Here is a 22,166-nt window from a genome sequence, read left to right on the forward strand (position 1 = left end):
ACCAGGAGCCACCAAGACATGCCTACAAGCCCTTAGCTGCAGCTACTACAAGCAACTGGATGTGGAAACGTCTTCTGCCTTGCTCTGTTCTCTCAGAGGGAAAACACCGGCAGCTGGGCACAGGAGGGAGGGGGGGTCAGTGCTAACCTCTTCCACTCAAATATCTGGAGCTGTCACATCATTTTGTTTCCCAAAGAACTGTATGTACATGATAAGATGCAGAAGAAATAGATTCCAGTTTTCTGAAACCAGCTTAGAAACTACTTAACTGTAGTATCTTGAGAGGAGGAGGGGAAAAAGATGAGAGCACATTCAAAACAAAGAGTGCAGACTTCCGACTCAGAACGTTTATTATCTGCTCATCGGCCCCTTTGCTGGGATAATCCGACACTGTACGCATTTCTAAAGTTTCAGACATTCATCTCTTCCAGTAATTTTCTATTTTTTTGATCTTTAATTGTAAAAAAGCTACAATGACTGGGAGATTATATTTCTTTTTCATATACAATCTGTCATTCTTTCCAGAATTTCTATTAGCCTCTGGCTAATCACTAGATCACTTTTGTGCTGTAGCCTTGGCTCTTTGGTTTTCAAATGGGAGTCCTGTTTCAATAGATTCCAGTCTGAAGAGCCATGTGTACTTAAAGAAAAACGAACTCACTAAACATATGTTTCTCTGTTTTAAAAAAAGGCCTCTCAGTATACACGAGTATCATAAAACATGTAAAACACTGCTTCTTCCTTGGAGAACTCTGGCATGTTTTAAGAGCTACAAAACCACAGAGCCTACCATAGGGAAAATCCCACTGGTTGAGCAAGTGAAACAAAGAAATCCCACTGTTAAAATTACTTTTTCTTAACCACAAATAAATTTCCATGTAAGTGCTACCACCTTAACATACAGTACATAATACCGAGAACAAAAGAGTACTAGATCTACACCAAGCGAAGAAATACATCTTACAGCCACATCAAAAGATCAAGTCAATAAAGTAAGCTGCGAAAGGTTTTAAAAAAATACTATCAGCAGGAAAGCTCATATAGCTACTGTTTTTAACCAAAAGGTCACTAGGTTGAATAGCTGGTTGCCACACCTTCTGTCCAATGTCTTCCATTGATGACATAAGGAAATACTTGAGACTTATTTTAGAGACAGGTCATAAGCAAGAATTTGTAAATGATTTTTACTGGTATCTATCCATGGCATAGAATCCAAATACAAGACACACCATGCTTCTAAATTAACAGCTGCACCAGCATCATCCATAAGACCCATGATTACAGCTGAACCGTTTGGGCCTCCGTAACACCAAAGCCAAGATCTGTGCTACAAGGTACACCTTGATGACAGTTATCAGCCCTTCCAAGTCATTTCGTTTCACCATATTAGTCGAATAGGTATGCTTTCCCTTCATTTTAAATGAAACTACCGTGGGAAGAAAATAAAAAAATCTGTCAACCTAGTCGAGACATAGAAATAGAAAGTACCCTTTAAAAACCATGTGGAAAAGCAATAGGAAATCAGGAAAGCATTGAAACAGGGAAATCCGATCAGGCAACAATAGGTAGTCAAGAATCACTACTGCCTGATGGTCACAGGAGAGATGAGTACTAACTACTGATAGTCATGGGAGACAAGAGTACTAACTACTGATGGTCATGGGAGACAAGAGTACTAACTACTGATGGTCATGGGGGACAAGAGTACTAACTACTGATGGTCATGGGGGACAAGAGTACTAACTACTGATGGTCATGGGAGACAAGAGTACTAACTACTGATGGTCATGGGAGACAAGAGTACTAAGTACTGATGGTCATGGGAGACAAGAGTACTAACTACTGATGGTCACGGGGGACAAGAGTACTACTGCCTGACAGTCAAGGAGAGATGAGTACTACCTGACGGGTCGTGGGGAGACATAAGTACTAACTACTGACTGATGGTCGTGGGGAGACATAAGTATTAACTACTGACTGATGGTCATGGGTAGACATGAGCTGGAACAGAAGCAGAGAGGGAACAGGCAGAGAGGAGAAAGGCTAGGAAGTTAGAACAGCTGCTCACTCTGGGCACGGCATGCCTGTTACATGCTTGGCTATATTCTAAGTGATAGGAAGTTTTGGGGGCATCTAATTTCCGTACCAACCTGCCAGGCAGACATGATTTCACCCGTAGGGATGGGAGCCCTGTGTACTGATTTGCTATGTGGGTGCTGGTGGAAAGAGTCAGTCTCTCTGGAGGAGCTCACTCTATTAAATGCTAGGCTGCTCTGGGCAGGTGGAGAAGCAACCAACCAAAGCCAAGAAAAATAAGAAAGTCTATCCAAGGGGCCTCTCTAGAATGAAGTCTTTTATTTATTTCTATTAGCACTTAAGCAACAAATTGCTTTTGTCTACTGAGTTTAACAACTGGGCTCAAAGAAAAGAAGAATCTCTAAAATGAAGATCAAAGTTTTAACCATTTCAGCTGGGGACACATTGTATTGTTGTTCATGGAGTTCTCTTGGCATTGTAATTGTTGTTGGAGTAATTGGCTCAAAATTCACATAGCTTCATGCCAGGACTTCATAGTATTTGCTGCCATGATTCAGTTGAATGTCAGTGGAGGCAAAGCTCCAAAGAGGAAGTCTCTTAGTCACATACATCAAAGATTTAACATATCACTGAAACCTAAAAAAATAAGAAAAATCAACCATCTCCCTCCAGATCTCTACGCTTTAGGAAACAGTGTTCCCCAATATCCAGAAATGTTTCTCAGTTTGTCATTAGTCAACCATACAACTTTAAGGAAGAAAAGACTCAGTCGAGTTTGGGTCTAAACAATCATTAGTCTAAAAGACAATTCCCTACACTGCTAAACACTTAAGAGGACATGCATGAAGACAGGATGGCCGTCAGCAATCTTAAAAATAGAACTGGGTTTTCAGCACTTGGGGAAAGCCCAGCAACTTCTCAAAGGATTAGTCAGTGGCCTAAACAAACAGAGGCGCTATGGTTTGCCTTTCCATTGAAGAGATTCAGTTTTATTTCAAACTTGTCTTTAGTCATGGATAATAACTAGTTTATTCAAGATGTCTCATTAACCTGGTGTTTCCACTAAATGTCTAAATGCCACAGAAATTCTATCCCCACTCAAATAGTATACAATCTCTTTTTTAAAAGAATCTTTTTTTCAAAATCTCTGTAAAACAATGTAATTTCCCTAAACTGCAAAACTGGAAAAAACAAAAACAAACCATGGTGGAAACTGTTCCTTCACTCTCCTAAAAGAGCCTTTCTTTTATAGCTGTTAAGACTCTAAACCTAAAGAGGGACCAGAGAGCCAGGCCTAGGAGCCAGGGTCTGAACAGAGCTACTCAAGGGACTGACATGGGAGGATGGGGGTAAAAGGCCTGCCTGGACAGCCTAGTGAGACCCGGGGAGGGGGTCAGCTAGGGGGAAAACACTGTGGTGGAGAGCTTGCTTAGCATGCATGTGTTCAATCCTCTCTCTCTCTCTCTCTCTCTCTCTCTCTCTCTCTCTCTCTCTCTCTCTCTCACACACACACACACTCAAAATATCCACTATTTTTAAACTCTCATTATCAAATTTCAGTGGAAATCTTTGCTAATACATTGTTTTCAAACTCTTTAAAATGACATGTTACTACTAAATTTTGTCAAGGCAAATGCTTGGGGAAAAAGATGCTTCTCAGATTTCTTATACTTCTACAGTGTTTTCTAGAATTTGGGGATAATACTATTCGAGGTTTTTCTTTTTCTTTTTTAAGCTGCAGTTATTCTCACCAGCAGACGGTGGTGTAACAGCACTCCCAACCCCAGCTTCCCCAAGGGCAAGACAGACCGCTGCATCCAGACTCTGCTTCAGGAAAACAATTTACATTCTCTAACATCACATTGTGGATTTGTCCAATAATGGGAGTCTGAGATTTCTGTAGTCACTGAATCTTCCCGTCTATAAGACGCAGACCCTGCATCATCTAGTTCACGGCTGCTAGGTTCTCTCACTCCTCACAGCCCCAACTGAGGCGTTAATCAAGGCTGTTAACGTCTGTGGATACCAGACAGGAAAGCCTGGGTCACTCTAGCCATTTTAGGAGGTTTCAGTGAAACTAGGGCTCTCCTGACAATGTGTAGTGATTAAATCGTTAATCTTCTGTGAGGACCTGGCGAGTTAGGGAAAGAACAAGTATGCTATCTGTAATGATGACTCACATGTTATAAAAGCAGAGTAAATCGGCACATTGCTCGGAACCACTTGCCTTCCCATGGTTTGAGTTGAGCAAGACATGAATTAGGAACCTAACGGCCTTTGCTTTAATCGTGGACTTCCAAGAGTGGGTAAGGACTTTCCTTGGCTTAACTAAGATGAGCTGGGGTTTGCTGTTTGATTCCTAGTGACAGTGTAGCCTACAGAGCAGTCTGCCACAGTTCAATGTAACAGAAAACAAGCCACTTTTCAGCCCGTGGGACCAGTGCAATAGAGGAGTTGAGATGAGCTAGCCCTCCCAGCACGCTTCTTAGTCCTCGCAGAAGGCAGGTGACTGAGTTCACAGCCTGCGCAAGCACTCTTTTGTCTGCGACGACAGCACTCGACATTAAAGTTCTGAGATGTCTCCTTTCTCCCTCTGTCCCAGCACTAGCTCTGCCTTGAGGCGGGGGACACAGGGGGCTACACCTGGCAATGGCCTCTTTTAGGCTCCTGATCATTACTGCTGAGAGAGCAGGAGTCACAAGTAATATTTTCTGTACGGCTCTCCACTTTTTAAAGGCCAATAACTGTAAAACCTCAAGAGTCCTAACTGGCCGGGCGATGGTGGCGCACGCCCTTAATCCCAGCACTCGGGAGGCAGAGCCAGGCGGATCTCTGTGAGTTCGAGGCCAGCCTGGGCTACAGAGCGAGCTCCAGGAAAGGCGCAAAGCTACACAGAGAAACCCTGTCTCGAAAAACCAAAACCAAAATGTCCTAACTATAGTAAGCAGCACTTTTAGGGGTTATTTGAAGACAGCCTGCACCGCAATCATTTTGGTAGATCACACTGGTGCCTGTGGTTAGCACTAGTGTCCCACTTTTGTTAACAGACTATGGTAAGGGAATAAACCAGGCCTTCACCAAAAGACCCACAGAATAAGTAGTAAAGAGCAATTTATGAATTTATGATCATTTCGTCTCTTGTTTTTCCTTTTAGTGTCGGGGATTGAAACAAGAAGGCTGAGATGTATAAACATCACACAGAGCAGAGCTGAAGCTGGGGTTACGAGAAAATATAGAGGAAATATATTGTATGAAAACAAATTTTTTTTTAAAAAAACCTGTTTTGTTGTTTTTTCTTTCTTTCTTTCTTTTTTAAGGTTATTTATGCCGAGTGGTGGTGGCGCACGCCTTTAATCCCAGAATTTGGGAGGCAGAGCCAGGCGGATCTCTGTGAGTTCGAGGCCAGCCTGGTCTACAGAGTGAGTTCCAGGAAAGGCGCAAAGCTACACAGAGAAACCCTGTCTCAAAAAACAAACAAACAAAACACAAAAAAAGATTATTTATTTATTTAGAGGAGGGTATCAGATCTCACTACAGATGGTTGCGAGCCACCATATGGGTCCTGGGAATTGAATTCGGGACCTCTGGAAGAACAGCCAGTGCTCTTAACCTCTGAGCCATCTCTCCAGCCCATATGAAAAATTTTTAACTAAAAAAAAAAGAAAGAGAGAGAAAGAAGTTGGGTGTAATGGCTAACAACGTTTGTCAACTTGACAGAATCTAGAACTTCCTAGGAGACAAGCCTCTGAGGTATTAGCTAGCTTAGCTTCACTCTGGTGGGAAGAATCACCTCAACTGTGGACGGCACCAACTCCATAGGAGGGAGTCCTGGACTGAATTCGCACCTGTGGGCACAATCTGACGGCAGCCTGGGGTACTGTAGCTGCACCTTCCCACGTGATCACTTTCCCTGGGGCGGAAAGCCAGAGCACACCCTTCCTCCTCAGGTGTTTAGTTGCAGCAGCAAGAAAAGTCGCTAATCCAGGAGTGTGGTGGTGCACACCTGTGATCCCAGTGCTCAGGAGGCCAAGGCAGAAGGACCAAGGGTTACAGGCTCACCTAGACGACACGGTAAGAGCCCGTCACACCCATAAAAAAAAGAGTGAGAGAGTTAAAGAGCATTAAGACACGGCACCTAACTGAAAATACAGACTCTGCCTCATGAGTGCCCGAGAGGATTAACACACCTTCCCCAAGGGCCACATCAGAATCCACATTTCTAGATGAGAGGAGACCCTGAGCTTTCTATTTCCCACTGGATTCTTCCACAAAGAGAACTAAAGCCAAGAGAACCGGAGAGAGGGTCCCTGGAAGCGCATGCCTGCTTGACCAAAGACTAGAGTCACGGTACAAGGCACCTGCCATGGAGCAGGGCCCTGCTCAAGGGTAAGCTTCACATTCTACTGCAATGAAGGAGGTCTTTATGCATGTTTAGCTGAGAAAAGAAAATCTTGCAAATATGCTTTCACTTATTACTCACAGGCTCTCAATAAATAAACTCTCAAGTAATGTGAATAAAATAATGAGGACATCATTCTAAAATAAGCATTACTGAACTTAAGGGACATTTAAAATGCTGTGACAGCATCTGAGTTGCTTTTTTAAAGTTCTCAAACAAGCAAGCCAAGCAACAACCTTAAGAATGCAGACTTGATGATTTATGTGACACCAAATCCAAGGATCTTTTCCAGATAAGCCAGACAACTGGCCAAACAGTTTCATTTGAATGCTTTCAGGGACAAAGACCACTTTTTAAGAAGTGAGGGTGATCTCCACTTCAAGCACACAGCTTATTGTCAAGGTTATTTGCTAAGTCTGACAGTGTGCCCCAAACCATGTGTATAGGAAACACAGTCCTAACATGCAGAAGGGTTTGAGGTGCATCTGATGGGAAAGATTTAGGTCATGAGAATCCACCTTTACATGTGGGTTTAGCCCATTGTAAGGGCTCAAGGCTAAGAGTTTGACTGCATGCTCTATGTTACCATGTGACAGCTTTCTGCCATGTGATCAGGTAAGAAAGCCCTCACAGGATGTGGTTTCCTTGATCTCGGACTTCCAGCCTCCAAAAGATAATAACTTTATTACAAATCCCCCAGTCAATGATATTTTGCTACAGAACACAAAACAAGAGTATTCTAGATGAAGAAATTACATTAGCTTTTCTGTGAATTTGTATACATCAGAACCAATTTTTCTCTCAAGAAAACACTGGATTAGCCCAGTTTCTTTATCTTTCATGGTCAGCTTTGACATTAGTGATGGACCTACATTCTGTGTCTGTGTGCATACCACAGGTCAACAGAGGGTAACTTTCTCAACTGCTCTCTACCTTAGTTTTCTAAGGCAGGGTACCTAACTGAACCTGGAGCTCATGGATTCAGCTATACTTGTTGGCCAAAGAGCCCCAGAGATCTTCCTTCACTCTGCTTCTGCACTGGGGTGAGGGTGTGTATCCTCACACCGGCTGCTCATGAGTGCTGGGAATCTGCACTCAGGGCCTCTTGTTTGTGAAGCAAGTACCTTGCCAACTGAGTTATCTTCCCAGCCCCACTGTTTCCCACTTATTTTCACTTAAAAAAAATCTGTATGGTGTTTTGCTGACATGTATGTTTGTGTACCATGTGCATGTAGTGCTTTTGGAGGCGAGAAGAGGGCATGAAATCCCTCTGGAACTTGAGTTCCAGACAATTGTGAGCTGCCATGTAGATGCTGAGAAGTGAACCCAGGTCCTCTAAAAGAGCAGCCAGTGCTCTTAAGCGCTGAGCCATCTCTCCAGCTCCCAAATACTTAGATAAGAGTACTAATCACTTAAGTGCCTCTCAATCCAACAAGGTTCCAGACATTGTGTTGGTGACTAGGAGTACAAAGAGGAATGGACATAAGCTGTGGAAAAACTTAGAGCGCAGAAGAGAGAAAAGGAGCTTCCAGGGTGGAAACTACAGGAAACACAACAGGGGGCATCATGCCAGGTAAAAAGCTTGGATTTGAATCCCCAAACTAAAAATTCAAAATAAATTATTAAACAATGGTTCAATCCCATCTGAACAAAGTCTGATAGGTCTTAATGAGGGCCTACAGAAGAATCATCACTAAGCAGTTAAGCAATACATGTTTGCTAATTAAAAGTATTTCGCAACAAATCTTGAAATCAATTGCACAGCAAAAATTCCCAAGGGATGAGGTTAGTGTTCCTGGTTTCATGAGTGAAGTATGAAGTCACCGTTTCATAAAAATTCAAAGCATTAAAATGTGGACATTCAGGATTCCAAAAAGACTCACTGACTGGAACCCCCACCACCAAAATACTCACTAAAGATACAGTTTAGTTGATTAATACTTAGAGTGAAATAGCTCAGATCTTAACTTATCATCTCTCAGTTATTTAAATTATTAGATGTAAAAGAATGATTAAAATTTCTTGTGAGCATACAATCTTGTGTAAGATCCAAAGTGCACATCACTTCCTCATGGGTTTTCTACGACTCTGACAGTATTTACTTAGCATTCCAGCTGGTGATAAAAAGAAATGAACACACAGCTCAGCTCTCTGCAATCTCTTTACAACATGTACATACAATTCTCATACTTTGGAGTTAAATGTTTAATACACTCAGTCAACTGTCTATAATTAACAGTGATTTTTATTTCTACATAGTTCTCATAATTAGGATCAGTTGTATGCTGTGGCATAATTCTCTTGTACACTGTAAAGATTTGTCACTTGAATTGGTTTAATAAGACACTGATTGGCCAGTAGCCAGGCAGGAAGTGTAGGTGGGGCAACCAAAGTAAGAATGCTGGGAAGAGGAAGGGCAGAGTCAGGAGTTGCCAGCCAGATGCAGAGGAAGCAAGATGAGAATGCCATTTTGAGAAAAGGTACCGAGCCTCATGGCTAAACATAGATAAAAATTATGGTTTGATTTAAATGTAAGAGCTAGCTAGTAATAAGCCTGAGTTACTGGCTGAGCGTTTATAAGTAATATTAAACCTCCGAGTCAATTATTTGGGAAACAGCTGCTGGGTATTGGAGAACAGGCAGGCAGGAGAAAAACTTCCACCTCTGGTTGTATGATCAATTTTTAGTAGGAACCAGGGAAAGATAAACTTGAAGATGCCTCTTGTCCTTAGACATATTATAAACTACTTGGTCATTTTTAATTTCTTAGCTCCAAGGGGACATTGGGCATAGCTGACTGTTCACACAGTCCTTGGGGCACTATTCCCTCTAAAGAAGTTTTTGTCAGTGGGAATGATTAAGGGGGTGAAAGCAGAGGGAAAATTGTTCAGAAATCACTTTGGGAGCATTTCTAAACTGCACCCTCTCACCATCACAGCCATGGAGGCCTAAGAAGACTGCGATCAAGATTTGGCTAAAGCTGAAGTTAGAAGCATATTTACCAGTGCTACTAAAAAGATCCAAGAAAGATCAGAAGACAAGAAAAGGGGACTTCTGAAGATGGCTACATCTACAGAGATTTAGTGTCCCTACTAGACCTGTAGGAAGGCAAGGGGCCAGGGAACAACCAGTTCCATTACTATATGCATATATAATCCATTCTCAATGCTTACCTCCAATATTCTGAATTATTATGGTGCCCGCCACCACCACCTAAAAAAGAACACATGCATTCAGAAGATAAAAGGAGAAACAGTAGAAAAGGAGAGGGTTTTATTAAAATTAATAACCAATACAACAAAGACAGATACATGACTCATGACTGAAGAGATACTGGTAAGAATAAATTCTCTCAGCTCTCTGTACTATGTAAAATTAATAAATATCATAAAAAGTCTTTCCTTAATACCTCCATAGCTACTATAAAGATATTTCTTAGCAGTCATGTTTGAATACCTAAAAAAGGTAATAAAGCTAGTAAGCTGTGATTACCAATGATTAATAAACTGGCATTGAATCTGGGAAGTCCTGATCCCTTTCTTCCTGGCTTTAGCACATTGCTTTAGTAGGTATCCCAAAACAGACTGTGTCAACCACTTTACCTAGACGGAATGGATGATCTTCTGCCAGCAGCCTGGCACAGACCCCCATATTTGGACATCCTAGTCTCAAAGATTCAACAGCCTACAGCAGAAAACTCTACTGCACAATGACCGGATCTGGAGAATTTAGGCCATGTATTTCAAACTAAAAATGTGAAGTAAGCTAAGTGTAAAAGAGCAGGTGGTGGCGAGGGCAACAGGAAGCTGAGACTCTTTCTCCTCAGTCTGGCTGGTTGACGGCATGTGAGGAAGTGGGGCCAATAGAGCCAGATCATCTAGTATTTAGTAAGTCAGAAATTGAATTTCACACTCCTAAGAGTATAAAAGTTGGCAACTGGCTAAAAATAAAAAGGTCTGAACTAAACAAAAAATGCCCAACGACTATGCTCAGTCTGTTTCTGGTCTGGGATGAGACTCGTGGGGAATTTGAAGGAAATGTTTAAATATATATTCTCTCTCAGGCCTCCTGACCACCAAACCCCTGGGCTGTAAGCACCAGCAGACATTTGGAGCTGACTAACTACCTGTATCATTCAGGCCTCTGTGGACTGAGGACAGGTCATACTGCAGGCTCACCTCTATGGGGATTTCCTCCTGGTCAGAGCATCGGGACCTGGAGTCCTTGCAGATGCAGGGGAAGCCTAATGGTCTGGAAATCTGGCAAGGTCTCTAGAGATTCAGGTGTGCTGGACAGTTTTATGTCAACGTGATACAAGATGGAGTCATCTGAGAGGAGGGAGCTTCAATTGGGAAAATGCCTCCATAAGACTGGACCATAGGCAAGCCTGCAGGGCATTTTCTTAAGTAGTGATTGATGTGGGAGGGCCCAGCCATTGTGGGTGGTGCCATCCCCAGGCCTGCAGTCCTGAGTTCTATAAGAAAACTGGCTAAGAAAGCCATGAGGAGCAAGCCAGTAACTAGCACCTCTCCACGGCTGCTGCATCAACTCTTGCTTCCATGGTCTTGCCCTGTTTGAGTTCCCCCACTGACTTCCCCCAACAGTGATGGACTGTTCTCTGGAAGTGTAAGTCACATAAACCCTTTCCTTCCCAGCTTGCCTTTTTGTGGTGTTTCATCACAGCAATAGTAACTAAGACAGTGGTCATGGCCATTCTGGTGTTTTCTAGAAGGCAGTTTGCATCTTGTAGGGGGCCAGAATTACTCAGGTCGGAGAATCTGAGCTTGCTTTCCCCAGCAGGGCTACATAGGAGATGATGTGGCCATGGGAGTGTTTATCAGGTGTTTAGAAGGGTCTACACTTGGCTGTACGGTGTGCTTTGATCTTATAAGGGGGAGGTCTTTTGCCTCTCCCCTTGGCATATTATAAACAGCCCTTTTGAATAAAGCTGGGCTGTGGGGTATTGACCCAGGTCCTCCCGATGCTATCCTGTGTCTCTGTCTTTCTCCTCATCGTCTAGTTCTATCTTTCTACCTAATATTTCCTAATTCCTCTCTCTTCTACCCAAGAACCCTTGGAAAGGTGGGAACAGGTTGGAGCTGGACTCCCACAGCATGTAAGCTTAGATATAAGTTCCTGAAATCCAGTCATTTGTGGGAAGACTGTTCTGACTTTGTGTATATCACCCACAGTGCAAATGAAAGCCCCTGGCCACACACATGAAATACCTCTATTTTCTACAAATATACTGCAAATACAGTATTTAAGCACTAACCCCCTTTCCATTCCTTGGCTAAATTTAGGTATTTAATGTTTAGAAAGCCAGAATGAATGTCTGTCCATCTTCTATGCCTACTATAGTGTATGGCCATAGCACTGCTCAATACATGCTTATCTGATAAATATACACATTTAAAGATAATATAAAATATTCCTTAAAATTTTCAAAAATATTTCTTTGATTCACAGAATAATATCATCCAACCACACATCAAGACAATGGGAAGATTTCAGGCCAGTTATAGAGATGGGGAAGAAATACAAGCAGAATCTAAAAAGCCCTCACTCTGGATACATTCTGCCCAGTGCATGTTAATGACGTCACTGAAGATGAAGCCGCTCACATTCAGGAAAGAGACTCCACAGTCCACGCTCTTTGAGACTGTGCTGCTCTGCAGGGATGATACTACTACTGCGAGCTGAAGGTAGTGTCAGTGATGAGCATGGATTCTCACCCACAGTCACAGTAAATCACCAGGGAGTCCTCTTTCCTGTCTTCTTTGGTTGCTGTGGACCTACCTGCTGTATGCATATGCATACACCCATGCATTAGATAGGCTGTTCCCTGTATGTTAGGAAGTGCGCAGGTGAAGGCCAAAGCTGACTGCAGGAATCCTCCCCTGTCCCAGTCTCTACCTCACTTTTTGAGACACAGCTTCTCCGTGAACTTGGAGTTGGCTGTTTGGGTGAGGCTGACAGGCCAGCAACTCCTCTGCCCCCTTCCCCCACAACCTGGAATCCTCCTGCTTCTGCACCCCTCCCTCAGCACCGAGGTCACTGGAATATATTGCCGTGCCCTGGTTTATACAGGTGCTGGAATCTGAACTCTGGTCCTGATGCTTGCACAGCACGTGCTTTTTTTTAGCCCTATCTGGGGCTCTGTCATATACATTTCTTCTTTGGTTAAACTACATGGAGGGAATGAACCAGACATACTAAACACTCTGCTCTCCAGGAAGAAAATGTTCCTGGGGACGATTAACAAAACCCATACCCTCAAGCACCACGCTGTCTATTTGCTTGAGGTTTAAAAGATGAGGCTATAAGCCCTGATGAGGCTATAAGCCCTGGTGTTACTGAGGTTTACATACCCCCTCAACATTTCAAGAGTAAAGGTAACTGGAAGCAGATACAGCTTCTCTTCCTGCGGCAGAGCTGCATCTTCCTCCAAGACTCACCCCTTAGAAATCAGTTTAGCCATTTACAGCATGGCATCCACTTAGATTAAAAACAGAATAAATGTGTGAGGCAACTCATAAGTTAATTAGCTCAGTTAGCCATTCTACAATGCGTACCTGTTTCAAAGTACCAAGTACATGACATATATGTATATGACTTACTTGTTTGTTAATTTAAAACAAATGCAAACAGAAAGTACCAAGATTTACAATCAGAAGAATTCTTGTTTAGAACCAAAAATACAGGTAGCTCTTCAGACACTGAAACAGAAAAGCAACTTAACTGTAACACTAAAAGCACTGCTGAAGCCCTGGTACTCTGCTTGAAAAACGTTTATCTACAAGTGTAAAGTTAGAAAACCACCGAAACTCAGTGCCAATAACAGTTTGCTCTATTTTTCATTATTCTAAGAAGGAAACCCAGCAGATGGAGTGTCTACAGTCCTCAGCTGTGGAACTGGTGTTGGGTAACAGTTGAGAAGAGGTCCTTTAACAGCTTTGGACCTTCATTTTTTCACACTGTAAACAAGGAGACAGCCAGGCAATCTTTCAACACTGTTCAGCTCTTAAATAATACTGCCTGTGTAATTACTGCTTTTGAAAATAGCCAGGTTATAATTTTAATTCTATATTGTTTTCTTCCCTTTAAAGATTTACTCAGAGGATCTGATCAAAACTAATGAGGAAAACTAAGGGTCCCATTACTCCTGCAGCTCATCGAATCAGTGACAAGACTTAGAAACCAAACTGGCTTACAGATGTGCCTTGGAAGAGCGCACATTTTTCTTTATTTTCCCATCCCATTGTCCCGTCTCTTCTTACTTTTGTATCCTCTCCATCTCTTAAGGTCTTTCTCACTTATACAGCTTTTTTAACTTGAAGGAGAAGAGAAATGCCCCAGGACGAGACAATGAAATTACCTTTCCAGCTAATCCAAATGCAAAGAGTCCAAGATCTTCGTAAGACGTCACCGCTGTTAGGAGAAAGTACAATTGTTACTTCTACACAAAGCTATTCATGAAGGTGATTTTACTCTCACAAGCTAGGCACAGTGCCATCCTCAGCTTCAGCCAGTCAGGACCAGCTGTGGCATGGAGCCCCTTTTGACACCCTGGGATGGAGGTAAAGGTAGGAAAGGAGGCAGCACTCACTTGGGTGGTTCCCAGAAGACCTTTGAGAGTTTTCTCTCTGAAATCTCAATCCCCCTCCAAATGTAACCCAACACTTAAGATTTAGATGTTTTGTAGAATGTGCCTCTTTAGCAAGTAGTGATGGGTTTTTCCTTTCTTTAAAAAAAAAATCACCAAGGGGGCTGTGGAGATGGCTCAGTAGTTAAAAGCACAAGTTGGATTTCCAGCACCCACATGGTAGCTCACAACTATCTATAACTCCAGGTTCAGTGGATCTGATGCCCTCTTCTGGCCTCCGAGGGCACAGGGTGCCCAGACACACAGGTAGGCAAAACACTCATGCACATAAAGTTGTTGCTTTTTTTTAAAGATCAAAAAATTCGCCAGGGACTCCTTTTATTATGCTCCTCTAGTATATCTCATGTTTTGATTTTGTTTTTCAAATGTACATATTAATGGTTATTTTCCATTTTTATTAGGTTTCTAATTACTGTAAGATAACCAATATCAGCACATTAAAAATGGTAACCAGCTAACAGACATTTATCTACCAATCTGACAGCTCTTATCTGTGGAGGCCATCAAGAATAGATCTGTGTTTCTCTTAAATATTCTGAAATACCAAAGGCAGCAAAACAAAACCAACAACAAACCATCTAATATCAGTTGGGATCTAGTAGCTGGTCTACCCACCTTACAATCATTGACAGATGACTACACTTAAAGCAGAAGTACTAGCTTTGGGAGAAACCTTTAGAGATACATGCTTTGTAAAGCTAGAGTCTACCTACAATAGACAGACATTAGCTAATCCAGGCTATGCAGCCCATGTTAATTCAATAGCCTGATTTCTCGAGAACACCCTGTTCATCCTTGGACAGGACTTGTGTACTTGCATACACACTATCCAAACAGAAATTTTCACTGGCAAGACTTTCTAAACATTGGACACATAGTAAGATGAGGTATGATAGCTGTACTATTCGCCTTTCCAAGTGCTTAAAGTGACGGTAATGTGTTCACAATGGAAAGAGTACCTTCATCCTATAATTAGGAGGGGCACATACTTTCTTTTTTCATCATAAAAATGTTAAATTACATTCTCATTTTATTATGTTCAAGAAGTATGGTTATTAAGAACACATGAAAATTAAAAGGCTTGTAAAAGAGCCACAGTATGTTCTCAGCCCATACAGCTTTGCGTTTTCGCAAGCGATGTTGCTGTTTATGAGGCTCTACAGTCTGAGAAGTGCACATGCCCACAGCACTGACACTGAAGAGAGGCAGGCTGGGAGACACCGAGGCTTGGGACAGCAATGGTTTCTGCTCGTTACAGACGTGGCTCATTATTTAAAGCCAGTTTTAATACATCTTTTAAGACATATTTGGGCTTTCTTTCAACTGCCATTTGAGAACAAAAAAAAAATCATTTTTTGTATTTTCATAATAAAGGGCATTTAGATACATAAAAATAAGCTTTTTAAAAATCATAGGTAGTTTTGCACACAGTAATTATGGAACCAGGAAGAAAACAGTGGGATACTGAATAATAAAAAGGTATTAATAATTAACAAAATCTTCATTTTAATCTATTATCAAAGTTCACCAAGGGACCTGGATACTTTTTTTGAGTGATATATTTATGTTTAAAAATGCATTCACATTCTGCTAAACATAGCACACATGTACAATTCAGTATTGGATTTGGAAGACATTATTACGGGTAGACCATATATGAAGGTCACATGGGCTCACAGAAGCCCACACTCATGCTCAGCTATGTCTTGTTTCATGAGAGCCTTTCTCTCAACCCTTGTGTTCAAACTCTATAGTAAAAATGCCATTTACTTTGCTCACACTTTTGTAAAGTATCTCTGTACTTTTGAAAGTAGATGAAGAGCTGCTCCAGGGGCCGGAGATAATCAGTAAAGTGTTCGTTGTATAATATGGCGACTGCATTCAGATTCCTGCACCCACTGAAAAACCACACATCTGTGACCCCAGCTCCAACTTAATTCTTCTACTGTTTTCTAGGGGCAAGTTCAGGGCTTGTGTTAGTGCCAGGACTGTCACCAAGGTCGTGATGTGTCTTTTTCTCAACGAATCCTACTGACAACGTGACCCCTGCTACCATCAGCAGACTCTCTCCCAGTTACAGCCTGCTCCTGGGGACCTGTGGCCACTCTAGGGGCTTTGGTTGTTTTAGACTTTCCGTAGCTGATTCCTGCCTGGCTGTTGACTTTGAAGATCTAGGTCTTGCTGTTCCTGAGGTATCTATCCTCTTCCGAGTTTTGCTGGGCTCTTCAAACTCCAAATCCATTCCACCCTCATCCAGGCATTTCATTTTTTTTACCTTGTCCCAAAGCTTCAGACTCGATCTCTGTCCCACCTTTGTCCTGGTATTTCCGTTTTCAATGTTGTCATTTTCCAATATTCTGTAATTACCAACTCTATTCCTTGGGTGAACTGTTTATTCCTGAAAGGAATGCTAATGTCATCCCCTTCTGAAGATCAGGACGGACATCAGCAAGTGGAGGCAGGAAGTGTTGACTAGCATCTCTAATGCCGGAGTTGTACATGGAGGAGGTTTCTGTTGTTGTTGTTGTTTTTAATGTATTTTCTAAAGCTTGAAAATAGTACAAGAAAGGACAATGAATTGCACAGACTGATGCTTTTCTGACCCATCACACTCTACTGGACTTGCATAGGATGCAGAACTGTGGCCACGCTACTGACTGCCTGTCCAGGACTGTTAAGAAAAGCATCATGGTTACTTAGAGACTCATTCTTTCCCAGAATTAAGGAGATTTGCCTTAGTTTTTGGAAGTTGATTAGAAGTAACTATAATGGTAAATATTCATTTTTATCCCAGGTCTCATTGAATCCAAACCTCAGCTTTGCTAGGGCTATATTGAATTATTTGAAAAGTTTTATTCAATTTAAAGTTATGTTTTTTACTTAATCCATTAGATCAATATTGCTGTATCCCATTCCCATTGTGGAAGTGGGAATTTAGGGTTGATATTGCTAATTATATAATAATCCATTTTACATGTGATAAATTATATTTAACTTTTCTGTTCATTATTGTACAGTGTTTATACAATTTTTATTTAATGAAGTTTAATGTTGTTCAGAACAAAAAAAATGCCATTTAACAATCTCTAACTCTGATTCATACTGGCTTGTACAGAAACTCTTTTCTGTGGAGAGGTCAAGGATGCAGTTTTACCTGAGGTGTGGTCCCTAAAACATTACTAAATTGAGGGTGACAGCCCCTGGGCTGGCAGGATTACAGGAATGCATGGGCCATTACTTGAGACTTCCATTATTGCTTAAGAAAAACATTTCTATGTTGTCAGGTTTTTCTGTCACTTTATAAAAATTACCTGACCTAAATGCCTTACTATTTGAAAATTAAATTCCTGATTTTCCAATAATAAATATCTTCCCCCAACTCTCCCGGACTTTTTTCCTTTAATTACTTTCTATTCAGAGGTAATAGTAACTCATAAGCAATGCCATTCATGTTTATTGTCATTCTCAGTGATTTCCACATTTATGTCTCTATTAGACATAGCTTGTTAGTTTAAACTGCCATATTCCACTAATTCATCAACATTCCAGAAATATGCATACACTACCATTTATGTAAATTTAAGCTGAATTAAATATAATTATCAGAATAATTACAGAGATGCATACAATGAAATAAATTTATAAAGACAGAAAGAGTACAATTGACAGGGTAGGGACTAGGGTGATATGGGTAGTATAGTTCATACTCTAGCTCATTTTTATGACTCTGTGGCAGTCTCGTGATAATAAGCACATTTGAAGTATGTTATTTCAAAGTTTTCTCTACTTTAAAATATTTCTATGTAAATTTCCTTTCATATTTCTAGGCTATAATTAATCTTTCCCTTGGGCTAAGTTCTTTTGGAACCAAAATTCTTCTCTTCTCATAAATAAAATAGTTTAACATCTCATTAATTCCCTTATAATATCAAAGATTATATGTCAAGGACATATACACTCGTTAATATGAACAGATATAATATGGCAACTGAAAATTACATCAGACCATGTTTTAAAATGAAAATAATTATAATTTATAATTTAGGTGGTGTTAAGAAAGAAAAGCATTTCTTCCAAGAATTTAAAGCAATGAGGTTTCCAGTGTTACACATGAGAGAGACTACATGAAATATGGCTTTTCATATTACTATTTTGTATCTTTTTTTCAGTACATAAGCAAAGATGGCAGTCACCAAAAAGTTAGACTTTTAATTTTTGTTGTTTGCTTCATTTTTGTGTTGGGTATTGGATCCAAGCGCTTCTCATGCTAGACACATGCTCTAGCACTGAGCTACAGTCCAGTCTTGTTTTATATTTAAATAGGTGGACAAATGTATTGAGTGTATATCTAGTAAACAGGAAAAGCAAATACCTATTAGCGGGAAAAAAAAATTGAAAAATTTCTAAAGGGAATAGGCATTTCAATTTTAATTTAAACACTAAGCATTTACTCTAAATTTTAAAAGTTAAAATTCAACCCTTGCTTATGTCAGAAAACACAGCAAACTTAACAGTTTAATGAAGACAGTTTTAGCTGCAACTTCTGACAATTTTGCAATTTCCAACTTGCCCTCTGGTTCCACTGTTTCTTCAGCCTCGTAAAAATCTCCCTGCATACCACAAAGTCCCACACTGAGAGAGGCAAAGCATTAGGCTTTTAAATGGAGCCGAGTCCAGTGCTCCGGCCTAATTCTGGCTTTCCCGTCAGCATGTCTGGGTCCCTGCTCAGCTCTGTCACTGTCATCAGACCTCTTTTATGTTGCAAAAATTAGAAGCACTTTCCCCAGCCTGAGACATCATGAATATGAATAATGGCTTCTGGCTTTGCTAAGATGAAACGTGGACACGGCCAGCCAAGCGCTTTCCTCCACATCTCGGCATATGAACCAAGGCAGTCTTGTGAAACAGTTTTCAAGTTCTCTTCTGTCGCTTGGGCAGTTTCTTCAAATGCTGAAATTTATAAACTGGATTGATGGTTGGAATGCAGTCTGAACAATGAGCCTTTAAAATATTTAACATTTGAACCTGTGAGCTTTTATCTTAGGAGATAAGAATATAACTAGGAACTCAGTAGATATTTAATCATGCCATGATTTACCCTGGAAAAACAGGGCTGGCCTCAATGCTATAAGGTGGTTAAACAAATCATGGTAGGCATACATTATGGAATACTACAACCACGAAAGCCCATTTATAATAACAAAAAAATGCCAATATTTTAAGTGAAACAAAAACCAGGATTCAAATAGAATGTACAGAGTAAAACGTAAGTGGTGAGTAAGTCTTCAGTCACTCTTCTTCAGCTTTCTGTACTTCTGAGGAGAGGAATTCAAATGTGTTCCAATGATTGAACAACAAAGGCGGAACTTTATTTTTAAGAACTACATTGCCAAGTGTATTGGCACAGGTCTGTAATCCCAGCTGCTTGTGAAGCTGAGGCAGGAGGATCACTTGAGCCCAAGAATTTGAAAGCAGCTGAGCAACACAGCAAGACCCCCCAGGCTGCCTCAAAACCCAAAACCAAACAATACTTCAATAGCTCCACTTCTATAAACCAGAGAGCTTGCAGTTAAACTGAAATTTTACTTTTTTCTAGTGCTAAGTAATTTGCTGCTTGATTTACCAGCAAGGGATTTTTTCCTTTTCTTTCTTTTTCTTTTTCTTTCTTCCATTTTTTCTTTTTTCTTTCTTTCTTTCTTTTTTGGCTCCTTCTTATATATTACAACAATATAAACATTTAAAGGATGTTTCAGAGACACAAAAACAAGATGGCGATAAACAATTACAGGAGTGGCATATTCCTACTGAACAGAAAGGGAATGAATTCCGTAACTAACGCGGTCCTCCACAAGCAGCCCTAGGAGCAAACCTCTTTAGTAGCTGAAGCAATCACTAGCAATGTATTTCAGAAATAATTTTTGGATATTATAGAATTATAGAAAGCCTACAATCTCATGGAAACTGAATAATGCCCACCTGAAACACCAATGGGTCAAGGAAGAAATAAAGAAAGAAATTAAAGATTTCCTAGAATTCAATGAAAATGAAAGTACAACATACCCAAACTTATGGGACAATATGAAAGCAGTGCTAAGAGGAAAATTTATAGCTCTAAATGCACACATAAAGAAGATGGAGAAATCTCATACCAATGACTTAACAGCACAACTGAAAGCTCTAGAACAAAAAGAAACAAACTCACCCAGGAGAAATAGATGCCAGGAAATAATCAAATTGAGGGCTGTAATCAATGAAATAGAAACCAAGAGAACAATACAAAAAAAATCAATGAGACAAAGAGTTAGTTCTTTGAAAAAATCAACAAGATAGACAAACCCCTAGCCAAATTAACCAAAAGGCAAAGAGAGAGCACCCAAATTGACAAAATCAGAAATGAAAAGGGAGAAATAACAACAGACAACAAGGAAATCCAGAGAATCATCAGGTCATACTTCGAAAACCTGTACTCCACAAAATTGGAAAATCTGGAAGAAATGGATAATTTGCTGGATAAATACCACATACCAAAGTTAAATCAAGACCAGATAAACTATTTAAATAGACAAATAACTCCTAAAGAAATAGAAACAGTCATCAAAAATCTCCCAACCAAAAAAAAAAAAAAAAAAGCCCAGGACCAGATGGTTTCAGTGCAGAATTCTAATTTTCAAAGAAGAACTAATTCCAATACTCTTCAAATTGTTCCACACAATAGAAACAGAAGGAACATTACCAAACTCTTTTTATGAGGCTACAATTACCCTGATACCCAAACCACACAAAGATGCAACAAAGAAAGAATTACAGACCAATCTCCCTCATGAACATTGATGCAAAAATACTCAACAAAATATTGGCAAACCGAATCCAAGAACACATCAAAAAAGTTACCACCATGACCAAGTAGGTTTCATCCCAGGGATGCAAGGATGGTTCAGCATATGAAAATATGTCAATGTAATACACCATATAAACAAACAGAAAGAAAAAAAATCACATGATCATCTCATTAGATGCTGAAAAAGCCTTTGACAAAATACAACACCCCTTCATGATAAAGATCTTAGAGAGATCAGGAATACAAGAAACATTCCTAAACACAATAAAGGCAATTTACAGCAAACCAACAGCCAACATCAAATTAAACGGAGAGAAACTCAAAGCGATTCCACTAAAATCAGGAACAAGACAAGGCTGTCCACTCTCCCCATATTTATTCAATATAGTACTTGAAGTTCTAGCTAGAGCAATAAGACAACAAAAGGAGATCAAAGGGATACAAATTGGAATGGAAGAAGTCAAACTTTCACTATTTGCAGATGATATGATAGTATACATAAGTGACCCCAAAAATTCTACCAGGGAACTCCTACAGCTGATAAACTCCTTCAGTAAAGTGGCAGGATACAAGATCAACTCAAAAAAATCAGTAGCTCTCCTATACACAGATGATAAAAGGGCTGAGAAAGAAGTCAGAGAAACATCACCCTTTACAATAGCCACAAGTAATATCAAATACCTTGGGATAACACTAACTAAACAAGTGAAGGACCTTTTTGATAAGAACTTTAAATCTCTAAAGAAAGAAATTGAAGAAGATATCAGAAAATGGAAGGATCTCCCATGTTCATGGACAGGTAGGATTAACATAGTAAAAATGGCAATCTTACCAAAAGCAATCTACAGATTCAATGCAATCCCCATCAAAATCCCAACACAATTCTTCATAGACTTGGAAAGAAAAATACTCAACTTCATATGGAAAAACAAAAGACCCAGGATAGCTAAAAGAATCCTGTATAAAAAAGCAACCTCTGGAGTCATCACCATCCCTGACATCAAGCTCTACTACAGAGCTATAGTAATAAAAACAGCTTGGTACTGGTATAAAAACCGACATAAGGACCAATGGAATCGAATTGAAGACCCTGACAATAATCCACACACAAATGAACACCTGATTTTTGACAAAGAAGCCAAAACTATACAATGGAAAAAAGAAAGCATCTTCAACAAATGGTGCTGGCATAACTGGATGTCAATATGTAAAAGATTACAAATAGA

At 40.3% G+C, this 22,166-nt stretch overlaps 1 protein-coding gene across 2 annotated transcripts in view; it reads right to left on the bottom strand.

Moving 5' to 3' along the window:
• Slc38a6 (solute carrier family 38 member 6) overlaps positions 1-22,166 on the bottom strand; it is an 84,334-nt gene that overhangs the window by 42,573 nt on the left and 19,595 nt on the right. For both annotated transcript variants that reach the window (XM_052739598.1, XM_052739599.1), the window contains exons 4-5: positions 13,815-13,867; positions 9,610-9,649 (exon numbers count right to left, since the gene is read on the bottom strand). In XM_052739598.1, the coding sequence (XP_052595558.1) occupies positions 9,610-9,649; positions 13,815-13,867 (93 nt within the window). The remainder of the gene's footprint in view (positions 1-9,609; positions 9,650-13,814; positions 13,868-22,166) is intronic.

Source organism: Peromyscus californicus, unplaced genomic scaffold (assembly GCF_007827085.1).
Source record: "Peromyscus californicus insignis strain IS unplaced genomic scaffold, ASM782708v3 Scaffold_15__1_contigs__length_86483966, whole genome shotgun sequence".
Taxonomy (NCBI): domain Eukaryota; kingdom Metazoa; phylum Chordata; class Mammalia; order Rodentia; family Cricetidae; genus Peromyscus; species Peromyscus californicus.